Below are 13,335 nucleotides of genomic sequence, written 5' to 3'. Positions count from 1 at the left end.
TGCTCTAGGGGCCTCAAATCATAGGGGATGGTATCTGTCGCAAGGCGTTCTTTTAGCAGCTTTATACGCCTGGCTGTATTGCTTGCTGACCGAGCAAGGTCTCCCTGTAACTTCTGTAATATTTCTCTGGGACTTGGATGCACAGGGGTTTGGGGTGGGCAATCAGTTGTTCCACTAAAGGAGACTGTAGATGGAGGTCTATTAGGAGTCACAGGTGGAATAACCACTTCTGCTTGGGCTTTATTATAGAACTCCAATGCCTCCTGAAGATATTTATCATAATCTATCAAGGAATCAAGCTCTGTGACTCCACTCCCATTATTCATTCCAGTTTCTTGCCTTGGGGTTACAACTGGTGGAGTGTTTGGATTAAGCTCCCTTCGATGTGGAGCATAGGGTGGAGGTGGAAGCACCTCTTCCTCTGGCCCCTCAAAAATGGGTTTGAGTTTATTTGGCAAGATTCCTTTCCTAGCTTCGGCTTTTACAGCCAATAATTTGCATCGTTTGACTTTGCATTCCCTTATCCATGGAGGATTTTTATTTAATGTGCTCAGCCAGGAATCTATATATGGAAATTGTTCTGGGCACCCTCCAGTTTCTTTGGCGATATCAGTCCAAAGTTTGCTTACTAAATTTATATCAAAGGTTCCCTGGGATGGCCATCCAGTAATTTGTTTTGGCCATTCTAGTTCACATAACGTTCTCAAGCGCTCTGGCGTCATTTTGACTCCATATGCCCCTGAGAAGGCTTTCTTAAAATTATTTAACATACACTCAAGAGGTGTATTTTCCCCCTTTGAACCCCCAACTCCCATTGTATGGCCCTGTGAAGTATCCACTCAGTCACTCACAGACGCGCTTCGTGGGTTTCCTTGCCTAGTGAAGTCGCCTTACTAGGAACCGAAGTACTGCCCACTCCACACTCGGGTCAGCTACAGATTGCTCTGTACTTTCTCACACATACAATGCGCTGGATACTTCACCACACTCTACCTCCCAATTTTTCCCTTTCCCTACACCAGATCACCATCTGATGTACCCAACCACCTAGCGTACTCAGTTTCCCCTTACTGAGACGCAGAAGTTTGATCAAGACTTCTCTTCCTCCCAATTAATTGGAGGGCCAAAAATCCCTTTGTGCACTTACCCTTGGTTGGTTCCCTGTTTCCCCCGGTCCGTCGCCGCCAGTGAGCAGGGTATCAGACAGACGAGTCTTCTGCGTTCCCCCTGGAAAAAATTACCAGTGCGCGCTTTGGGTAAGCAGTTGTCCTCTCTCTTGTACCCTGCCCAGTAGGGCGAAGGGGCTGCGTTCCAGCAGACCACTTATCCGAGTCACAGGGCACCATAAAATGTAGCACCCTGCTTGTGGTTAACGCTTAGCTGGAATGAAATATTCAACGCAGCAATAGAGAAATTAAAATAGTAATTTATTTGTCAGACAAATAAATAAGAGGCTCAGTGGTACGTGGTTACCAAGCTCTGGCCTGGCCTCCTGCCATTCTGGCCAGCACTTATATTCCCTTAATCCAGCCCCCTTTGCTCCTCCTGTGGCTGCCTCTGTCCAATCAGCCTGGTTGAAATTCCTATTGGCTGTTTGCTAGAGCCAATCATAAAAGATACACCCACAAAAGATACACCCATTTCCTTGCCCTTATATGGGAGACAAAGAGCTATATATAAATGACAAATAAGTAATAATATATCTTACATGGAATCTTAATTACCAGCTCACCTCTTGCCCTTCTTGCCCTATTGCCTTCTAAAACAAATGGTTTAATCTTACATTTTATGTTCAACAGATGTCAAGGATCTTGAGTTTCACATCAACATTGAAAGATTTCCTTCATTTAATGTTTCTAAACAAATGCCTGACAACCATATATCAAGACTGCCCGGATGGCGTCTTCTGTCTGGCAAGGGGGGGGCTGGTGGCTGACTTAATTTCAGGATAAATACAACTCTTACAACCATATGAAATAAGAATCTAGCATTCCTTAAATCCTTTGCATAATTACATTTAAGCCAATATATTTAAGCTAATATATTTCATACATTTATCATAGGTAGCCTCTTAAAAGAATAAAGCTTTTCAAAGTAAAAAGGAAGGAACTCAATAAAACACAGCTTTTAAAAGAAGCCTCTTCAGTTTGCACCTCCCCCTTTCCCCCTCCTCTCCAGCCTCAAAATAAAATAGGAAGAAGCTGCTTCTTCTGCCAAGCCAGTTGCCTTTCCAACATTTAACACATTTTAACCTTTTTTAACTCTCTTAGTTTAAGAAACAGCTTTAGAAAAAGACTTCCCCCAAAAATGTTCTCTTTCCAGCTAAATGTTTCTCCCCATTGCTCCTGGCCTTTTAACCTTAGAAAGAAGATCTGGCTCATTTTACTGGGAGGCACATTGGTATTATCTTCCCCATTCCTAATGGTGTTTTCTCAGCCTTGGGGCAGCATATGTAATTCTCCCTTTTTATGACTTTGAGAATTGTTTTTCTACTATAAATCAATGGGGCCCTTCTTGTCTTAGGAGGAAAAACATCTTGCCAAGGTTCTTTTAGGCAGCTGGTCTTTTGCCTGGCATGAAACATTTGAAAATCCTTTTTTTTAAGCTCATTTTTAAATACAAGCCTTGATTGAAATATATAGAAGCTTTGATAAAAATGCAGGCTTATGATTAGATGCCTCAATATCAGGGACCCTTCTGACATCTTACACTTGTTTTGCTAAGGAAGTCAGAGGTTTAATTCCATGCATCTCCCCAGAGGCACGAGCTGGCAGGTGGTGGTGGTGATTTACAATAACAAACAGCCTCCTTGTTCACGCCCCCTTTGTTGGCGCTGCTGCTGACCTTGAAGCCCCCACTGCAGCCGCTGCTACTTGACCCATCATCAAGCCCCAGATTCCAGCACAAGAGAAGGCAGATGTTGCAGAAGCCGGAATGATGCACAGTTAATGTCCATCATCGCCACACTTTTCCGAATCTCCCCGGCATGCAGGATATAAGGTTACGGTTGGCATCCTTTCTTACGGTCTTTGGAATCCGAGGGGCACAGTTCACAGAGATATTTGTCTCTAATCTCTGCCATCACGCTCACACTCAAGATGCCAAATGGCATTCTTCTCTTGCCCCTCTTCACACACCACACTTTTTTTTCCAAAGAAAAAATTATTCCATAGCCCAGGATCATAAGACTGGAGTGTGAGCAGCTTCGGTGACATATAAACCGGCATGTTCCACATGTGTCAGTGGGCAGCAGGCTCTGTGGATCGGGTTTCCTCCACACCCTGAAGCAATTTCAAGTGCCAAGCATAGCTGCCCCAAGGTTCACCCCAACAGCCAGCATTGTTTTGTCTCGGCTGGAGAATGGACCAGCTGTGCTCAACACCTGCTAGCAGAAAGCTCGCTGGCCCATCTCACGAAGAGGTTGAGCATCCTTGTGGCATTGCAGCTCCCCCAGGGCCTTGCAGTGTCAGGATCTGACGGAGGCAATGCTGCTTCCTTGATCCGCAGCATAACCAGCATGTGTTAGGTCAGGGACAGGGAACCTGCGGTCCTCCAGATGTTGCTACAACTTTGTACAATGGACAACGACTTCCATTGACCATACTGGCGGGGGCTGATGGGAGCTCAACAACCTCTGGAGGTCTACAGGACTCCAAGGTCACGGGAGTCCACAATACACCTGTTCACATCCCAGAGGCATCTGGCAAGCCACTCCAAGATGCAGAGTGCTGAATGCAATGGGCCTTCCAGTTTGCGGAGAATAAGGCTCTCAGTAACTACTAGTCACAGTGGCTATGTTCTACTTCCACTGTTCATGGAATACCAGTTCTTGGGAATCACTAGTGGGGAAAAGTGCTGTAGCACTCAGGTCCTGCATGCAGAAATCCCATATGGCAACTGTAGGAATGTGATGCTGGAATAAATGAGTCTTTGGCCTGTTCCAGTAGTGTGTGTGTGTGTGTGTGGTTTTTATAAAAGTTTTTCATAATACAATAAGATATAGAAAATCAATGTAAATTTAAAAAAAATCTACAAAAAGGGCAAATAGAATAAGTAGAATGTGGAGTCCTCTCTTGAAGGTAGTTCTTAACCCTGACCACCCACAGAAGGTAGTTAAGTAGCCTCTCACCTCCTCCTAGCTCTCACCTGGGATCCTTCTGTTCCCCTCATAGCCTCTCACCTTGGGAGATCAACATTTCCCTGCCTCCCACCCAGAGTCCTCCACCAGCCACCTACCACCCCCATGAGTAAACAATCCTTGGACCTGCTTCATAAAGACCCAAAGTAGAAGATGCCAAAGAAAAAAGAGAAGAAAACACAGAAGAGAGAGACAAACCTGGAAGTGAGTGTACCAGTTTGTGAATGTTCTTTGGAACCTGAATGATAGACGTGGCTTCCATGGCTTCTGATTGGCTTCAGGAGCTTTCTGCAGCCAATCTGAAGCTGCGCCTTGGTTTCCAAACGTTCCATTCAACTTCCAAGGTATGACTGCATTGTATAAATATATAGGATCAGATTGTAAATCTACTACTTTGGACTTCGAAATGTTGGCAGAAATGGCTTGATGGTGTGTGAAGGATGCAAAATAGGGAGTTGGAAGGCCTGACCCTGGGGACAATTTGGTTTCCAAGGAGGAGTACCAAATATTTGTCATAAGAAAATTACAAGGGAATTGTGTGGGAAGGGACAGGAATTTATGACAGCATTTATAGTTAAGTACTGCATCCCTTCCCCTGCTACCCCTCCTCCCCAAATGACTGATCAGGCAGGCAACATTCTTTGCATAAGAAGGGCCTGCTGGATCAGGCCAATGGCCCGTCTAGCCCATTATCCTGTTCTTATGGTAGCCAGCCAGATTCCTGTGGGAAACATAGAAGCAGGACCGGAGTACAAAAGTGCTCTCTCCTCCTGCAGTTTCCAGCAATTGGTATTCCGAAGTATTACTGCCTCTGGCCATGGCATATGGAGCAGAAGGGCAATGGGAGGGGGTCTCCTGCAACACAACTGCCCTCCCTCCAGTTTGTGCTGGTATCACCAGTTGTTGAGATTCAAGGTGCAACTAGTGGAGTCTAGTCCATTAACGTCAATGGGGCACTGTCCCTGAGCCGGCCCACCTATGACATGGGGTGAAGCACCTGCCACAGGCGGCAGAATTGCAAGAGGCGGCGCCCCACCCATCCTCCACTTCTGCTGCCTAGACGGAGGGACTCCAGCATGCGGCATTGCCGCCCACCTTCCCCATCTGCAGGCAGAAAAGCAGAGAGAGCGGCAACAATTTGAGGAGCTCTCCGGCTCCCGCCAATTCGGCAAGAGTTGGAGCATTCCTGTATGCCAGTTGGCACTCAGTTCTTCCCTGGGAAGAAGCCAGTTAGCAACACTCTGATCAATGCCCGCGGCTCCTGCTGAGTTTGGCAAGGACCAGGGTATGGCGATGATGAGGCACTGCGGTGGGCCGGGCGGCAACAATTCCCAATTCACCTCAGGTGGTGAAAAGGAATGGGCTGCACTGCCCCATCAACCTCAGTCTGCTGCCCTCAGGCAGCCCGCTCCTGCCTGCCTTCTTATTTACAAACAGTCCGGGGAGGTGAATCTCGGTGTTTGTGCCTTGTCGAACCCACCAGGGAGGAGAATGGGGATAAAGTGTTGGTGCTGACCTTTAAAGCCCTAAATGGCCTCGGCCCAGTATACCTGAAGGAGCGTCTCCACCCCCATCGTTCTGCCCAGACACTGAGGGTCCAGCAGCAAGGGCCTTCTGGCAGTTCCCTCGCTGCGAGAAGCCAAGTTACAGGGAACCAGGCAGAGGGCCTTCTCGGTAGTGGCACCCGCCCTGTGGAACGCCCTCCCATCAGATGTCAAAGAGATAAACAGCTACCTGACATTTAGAAGACATCTGAAGGCAGCCCTGTTCAGGAAGTTTTTAATGTGTGACATTTTGATGTATTTTTAATCTTTGTTGGAAGCCACCCAGAGTGGCTGGGGAAACCCAGCCAGATGGGCAGGGTACAAATAAATTATTATTATTATTATTATTATTATTATTATTATTATTATTATTATTAAACAAAACTTAGTTGGCTCTCCCTGTCAATGGCTCCGACTCCACCTACTGGTTGAAAGCCTCTATGGGTGAAACTACTACTGGACGGAAGTTAACTTGATGCCTGTTTGAACATTCATCAGGATGCATGATCTGCGGTACCTCAGCTATGCAAAGCAAGTGGGATTACTCATCTGAAAGTGCTACCTGGTCAAAATTTCCTTGTTCATGTAACACACCCCAGAAGGTACAGTGAGAAACCTTTCCCTCAGGCTAACTTGGCACATGACAGACTGTTTAGCAGCTGTGGAAGACAGAAAGCTGGGGTTTATAAGCCTTGTTCAGAAGTGTTGCTCACGTGTGAGGAAGGGGCCTCGTGGCAACTAGCCCACTGGGATAGGCAAATATGTCAAATCTGCTTTCTCTCATCCCCCCATTTTTCCAATCTTGAGTTCAGTTCACAACATTTCCACACACAGAGATATATACAGTGCTTTTTTTCCCTTAGGGGTACTCTCATTTTGTCTCAAGAAAACCACCATTTTATAGTTCAAAGCGTGGGGAATTAAATACAGTAAATACAACAAAACTGACCAATCACCGTGCTAGATTCCAACTCCTACTTCACACATTAAATGCTCTCTTCTGTCTGAGATTCAGGAAACACCGTGACAGGAAACGAGGCTGCCATCAGGGGTAGCAACAGAACTGATGATTCACCGTGCTAGAGAAGACACTAGAAACATTAAAAATTTTAGTTTCTTCTCCCATTAGATTCACAAAATGTTTAGGGGTATGCGTACCCCCACGTACCCCCAGAAGAAAGCATTTGAGATAGATATAGATAGATAGATAGATAGATAGATAGATAGATAGATAGATAGATGATAGACAGATGATAGATGATAGATAGATAGATAGATAGATAGATAGATAGATAGATAGATAGATAGATAGATAGATAGATGATAGATAGATAGAGATAGATGATAGATAGATAGATGATAGATAGATAGATAGATAGATAGATAGATAGATAGATAGATAGATAGATGATAGATAGATAGATGATAGATAGATAGATAGATGATAGATAGATAGATAGATAGATAGATAGATAGATAGATAGATAGATGATAGATAGATAGATAGATAGATGATAGATAGATGATAGATAGATAGATAGATAGATAGATAGATAGATAGATGATAGATAGATAGATAGATAGATAGATAGATAGATAGATAGATAGACAGATGATAGGTGATAGATTGATAGATAGATAGATAGATGATAGATTAGATAGATGATAGATAGATAGATAGATAGATAGATGATAGATAGATAGATGAATAGATAGATAGATAGATAGATAGATAGATAGATAGATGAATAGATAGATGATAGATATATCTCAGGGCTGGATTAGCCATTAAGCAAAATAAGCATGCATTTAGGACATCAAGGGAAGGGGAACACCACAGAAATTTTCCATTGCCAAATATATCATATACTGTATTTATACTACTACTACTACTACTACTACTACTACTACTAATAATAATAATAATAAAATAGTAATAATAGAGACTAATGATATAGGATTTATTGTTGTGTATATTTTGAATTAGATATATATAGTGGCACCAAAATCTTTTAAGTGCTTATGGCCTCTAAAAAATCTTAATTTGGCCCTGTATAGTGTGTGTGTGTGTGTGTGTGTCCTCATGAAAATTCACCAGCAGCATTTTAGCACAAAGTTATCCTAATGTACACATTTTTGCATACAACATATCTGTAGTGCAGTATTTATTCGGGAAATAAGCCATGAAGCACAAGGGATATGGAGGAGAGGAAGTCAATTTTGTGCTGAAGGCAATGGTCTATGGGGGGTGGTATCAAAGCATTTTTTTTGGCTTGAAGAGTTGACAAGGGAGGTGGTGGAGGAGGAGGAGGAGATTGGCTGTGGAGGCAATTCAGGTGGGGTGATATTTGAAGCCACCCTGGGCAGAAAGAAAGGAGGAGTGGAGTGGAGTGCAAGGAGTCTTGATGAAAAATGCTTTGTCCATCCACATCTAATCTTGCCCCTTTCTAAAATTTATTTATTGGTGTGTGTTTTTCTTTTTGCAAATCTACCAAAGAGTAATAAAAAAGGGGGGATTAAGGAGTTTTCTCAGGATGGTGGAAGGCGTGTGTGCTATGACCCATTGATATGGCGGCACTCAACCTTCGTCTGACAGGAAATGCTCTGCATGGCAAAAATGGGGGGTCGAGGAGGGTCAGTTGGGGGGAGTGAGTGTCAGTCAGTCAGTCAGTCAGTCAGTTTTATTGCACATAGCCAAAGGCTGCCGCAATGTACACAGACTCATTAAACAATTAAAAGAAAATATGCTGGATTAATACAAAAAAATTAAAACATTTATATTATCAAGACATTACCTACTCTAAACAGAGCTATAAAAGTACCTTAATATACAGGTTAAGACATTAAACAATAAAATTTATAAGCTAAAATCATCACATGGCCATTAATATATTAAAAAATAATGTTAATTAATTCAATGTGCAATTATATTCGGAATTTGGTGATAAAGATAGAATGTAGCTTGATGTAGATAGGGTCAAATAAATTCACTTCCTTTAAAGTTGGTGGCTATCTTGGCTACATAATTTAGGGGAGTGAATGAGAAATGTCCCTATTTTCACCTGAGGAATACAGGAGGGTATGCCAGGCAATGCCTCTACTCTCGTGTTCTGCATGGTACAGTCCTATAAGGACTACATGGCCTCCCTTAGCAGTTGAAATAGTTCTTGCTTGCTCTCAACGACACTAGAGAAGGGAAGCTCCATGTTCAAAAATAACGTCTGGAAATCAGAGGAATGTTGTTAGCATTCACAAGGTGACACACTCACGCAAAGAATGCCAGCCCTCTTTCTCCAAATGTAATTTGAGCCGGCCTGATAAACAGCAACCACAAGTCAATAGTGGGTTACTATTTACCACCAAGTTCCTGCACGGCGGTCACTAAGGGCTCGTGGTTTTATAAGGACATGTTGTTGAAGAATGAGTCGGTCAATCACCAGCGAAGTCAGTGCTATGAATTGAATGAGAAATGCCTATTTCATGCCCATTTGTTTGGAAGGCAATCTGAAAGCACTGCATGTCTATATATTTAACATTCACATCCTATTTCACCTGAGATTGTAAAAGCAGATTGAAATCAAGGTGCTTTTTTTCAGCCAGAATTCACCAGAACTCAGTCATAGCTGTCAACTGTCCCTTATTTGGCAGGAAACTCCCTTATCCCAGCACTGTGTCCCGCTGCTGTCCCTTACTGATTATGTCCCTTAAATTTCCCGGGTTTCATGCTCGCCCGGCTCGGGAGGGAAGCAGTGGTTCCGGGTCCTCCGCCTCGAGAGAGAGCGTGCACGAGCTGCCGTGTCTCTGTCTCTCCCTTTTTTTCCTCAGGGGCGCGTCGTGAGGAGACGGGTGGCGGTGGGTGGGCAGGAAGCCCCTTTCTTGCGAGACTTCCACCGCGCTGCAAGGGGAAGTCGGAGGCGGCAGCGGTGGCTGTGGCTGAGGAGGCGGCCTGAGGGAGGAGAAGAAGAAGAAGAAGAAGAGAAGAAGAAGAGTTTGGATTTGATATCCCGCCTTTCACTCCCCTTCAGGAGTCTCAAAGCGGCTAACATTCTCCTTTCCCTTCCTCCCCCACAACAAACACTCTGTGAGGTGAGTGGGGCTGAGAGACTTCAAAGAAGTGTGACTAGCCCAAGGTCACCCAGCAGCTGCATGTGGAGGAGCAGAGACTCGAACCCGGTTCCCCAGATTACAAGACTACCGCTCTTAACCACTACACCACACTGGAGGAGGAAGAGGAGGGGATGGGAAGGGACACAGAAGGGCAGTGCTTCAGCGGCCGCCGCAGCGCCGCAACCACCTCATGCCAGGCTCGCGGGCGGCGTGGGTGAGAGTCTCTCTCCCTCCCTCACTCTCTCTCAGGCGGGGAAGGGCCAATGGAACTCCTCACACCGGGACGACGGCAGCACCAACGTGCTGCTTAGCATACCCTCCAACCAGTGCAGCATCTTAATGTAGTGATTTCCCCGTCTGCATCCCTTTCATAACTCTATTTTTATAAGCTTTGCCATCTCGACATCATTCATCAGTTTTGTCTGCCACTCTTCTTTGGTCGGAGTTGTAGACCCTTAGAATCATCTAGTCCAACCCCCTGCAAAACACAGTCAGTCGCAGCCAAAGCAGCATGGTTCCATGAGTGCCGGATTTCTGTATAAGCTTAGCCCAAATCCCTTATTTTGGCTGCTGATCCCTTATTTTCGAGGCTGCTGGCCCCTTATTTTCAAATCTGTAAGTTGACAGCTATGAACTCAGTTCTGGCACCATTGCCATTATAAGAAAACAAGGGAGGTGTTCATGGTGAATTCCGGCACCTCTTTTTCTAAAAGAATAGCACTTGTTGAAATATGGTAATAACTAGAACGGGAAAAGGTAGCTGTTTTCTAGAAATAAACAGCCTCACATCCCGGCACGTTCCTCTTCCCATTGCACAAGCCGGCAAACAAACCAGGAACTTTATCATTTTCTATTACATCTGAGCTGGGGAACTATGGCTAACAGCTTTCGAAGAAGCTAACTTTAAACCCTAGTTTTCTATACTGGCTTGTTCCAAAGAGATTCCCTATGCAATTGATGTAGCTCTCCTTTTCAGATTTTCAGAGTATGGGGAATCCACAGCATACAAATCAATATGGGTAACCTGACCCAAAACACCCACCCACCCCACTCACACATGAAAACAAAGATCACCACAGCCAATCACAAACAAACAATCACACCCTAGGCCAACTCCAACCTCTCTCACCACCAAAGGAAGACAAGTGAACAGCAGAGAACCTGCACAAACAACGCTGACACCAAACCCCACATACATTAAGCAAAATAGAAACATCGCCACCCCACCCCACCCCCACCCATCTTCCCCCCCCCCCACCCTTTTTCTTCCCAATGTCTCAACAAATGAAACTGATTTGTAAAAATGTTACATGGAAAAAATACGAGAGACATTGCACATATTTCTGTAAATCAAGAAAATCTTTAATAATAAACAAAACAAAACAAAACAAACAAACAAAAAAGAGTATGGGGAATCCGAAACTGGTCTGGATGGTTCAACAGCTACTTCTAGATTTTGAGCCTCACCGGATGCAGAATCACAGGCCTGGAAGGGGTCCACACCAATAATAATAATAATAATAATAATAATAATAATAATAATAATAATTTTTATTTATACCCCGCCCTCCCCAGCCAAGGCCTATCCAGACTGACACCCGCCACAACCCTAGAACAGTATTATGTATTCAGCCTGGCGCTGGCTCTCCAGGGTTTCAGACCAGAGATATTCCCACAGCTACCTGCAGATGTCAGGGGTTGAACTGCAGCTGCTCTACCTCTGAGCTAGAGTCCACCTCTCAGCCTCAGCAAGGACGCTTGTTGCAGAAAAGCAGGCTGTTGACCTCTCAAATGCAGGTAAGCTTGTCACCGCACAGCCACCTTGTAAATAAACACCAAGCACTCGACTCCACCCCTTGCTATTGCTGGCCAAACATTCATGACTCATTCTTCCATGTAGCATCAGAGACGCGGCGGCCTAGGAGAGCAAAACAAACAGGTGCTGGATATGACATTCCAGCGCAATCTCCGACATGGGCCAGGTGAGTTATATGACCACGTTATTTACGGATCCCTAAACACAAGGGATGTGGGGTGGAGTTCAACTCTGCTTGTACCTAAAGGAGAAATGACCTAATTTGCAAATTTCTGAACAACACATGAACCATCCTTCGAAATCCTCTGAATTTTGCAGAGCAGTGTGCATGAAAATGCGCGACATCACTGAAAACAGCATTCAAAAATGCATTGTATTGGGGGAAATAGATTTGCGAAAATGGGTATGTTAGGCAAAGCTGCCTGTAAAAATATGTATATTGGAAGCAATTCACACTTACACACTGATAGGTTTTTATGAGGACATTTTTTTTTAAAAAAAGCAAACTGATGTGGAAATGTTGAGAACTGAACATAAGACTTGAAAAATGAGAAACTGGCAAAAACTGAAACTTCCAGATCCACCCATCCTAGTGAGAGATTTGGGTTTTAGAACTTCTCCCTCCTTCGACTTTCCCCCTTTAGAATCTGTTGTTTGGAGAAGCCCCAACTGAACACATTGCCTTACAGGGGTCATTTCAACATGACTCAAACCTATATCATGTTACTTCCCATTAGAAGGCTCTTTTCCACTGAGCTACCAGCTAGCTTCTGAGGGTAAATCCCTGAAATGCTTCCTTCTGTTTGCAGAATGTCCTTGTGCAATCTCCCATAAGGAAGAATTGCTCCTTTTGCTGTCATGGAGCTTAAACCTTTCCCCTTGGGGACACCTTCAGCCTACCAGTCTATGCAGCTGGCTGGGTGCTGGGTGACCAGAATAACACATCGTCCTTTGTCTCCAAGTGCCAGAGTTTTCTTCAAATAGGCAAAAACAGCCAGGAGTGAGAAGGGACACACCTCAATCCGTTTTTCAAAATTTCAGAATTCTTTGCCACAGCATTTCCTTCCTTCCTTCCTTCCTTCCTTCCTTCCTTCCTTCCTTCCTTCCTTCCTTCCTTCCTTCCTTTCTTTCTTTCTTTCTTTAACATATAAAACACATATATATATACATTTACACAATACACGTACACAACACACTACCTAATTTTCATAACATAAAACATACCTACATTACTCTATATAATACCTACCTATACTATACATATCAACATACCTACACACCTGCCCCATACGGACGCCCACTAAGTGACTTGACTTCTAGCCGTTCTAGTTTACGCTACTTTATTTTTCCAACGAGCTTAAACGCATTTCATTATTTCTTTAATCTCTTCTTTTTTTATTAACTTTACTCTCCTTTCACTCTAACCATTTTCTGGATTCACTCAGTATCTGTCGGAAATTCTACTTTTTCCACATAAATTTTGATGTATTCCCACTCCTAATTCACTTTTTGTACCATATCTCCTCTTATCCTCCCTGTTAGTTCAGCATTTCCCTTGTACTGTAAGCTAGGATCAGCTTTTCTTCAAGCTAAATTCAGGCATTTGCTCAAGAGGTATTGAGACTCAGCCTCCTCATTTTAGGCAGCATGTGCTGATCCAGAGACACTGTGTGAAGAAAAAAAATTCTTTTAAATTTCTCTTTCCCACCCTCATGCCTCTCAAAATACGT

The 13,335-nt window shown here is 44.1% G+C and overlaps 1 protein-coding gene across 1 annotated transcript in view; it reads left to right on the top strand.

Moving 5' to 3' along the window:
• Positions 1 to 11,383: 11,383 nt before the first annotated feature.
• The window catches only part of PMAIP1 (phorbol-12-myristate-13-acetate-induced protein 1), a 42,305-nt gene continuing 40,353 nt past the window's right edge, over positions 11,384 to 13,335 (top strand). The window contains exon 1 of the mRNA XM_081881743.1: positions 11,384 to 11,771. Within this exon, the coding sequence (XP_081737869.1) occupies positions 11,738 to 11,771 (34 nt within the window). The 5' untranslated portion in view covers positions 11,384 to 11,737. The remainder of the gene's footprint in view (positions 11,772 to 13,335) is intronic.

Source organism: Podarcis erhardii (genome assembly GCF_964252035.2).
Source record: "Podarcis erhardii genome assembly, chromosome: 11".
NCBI classification, from domain to species: domain Eukaryota; kingdom Metazoa; phylum Chordata; class Lepidosauria; order Squamata; family Lacertidae; genus Podarcis; species Podarcis erhardii.
Note: the sequence above shows the minus strand (reverse complement) of the source record. Positions and strands in the feature narration are given on the sequence as shown.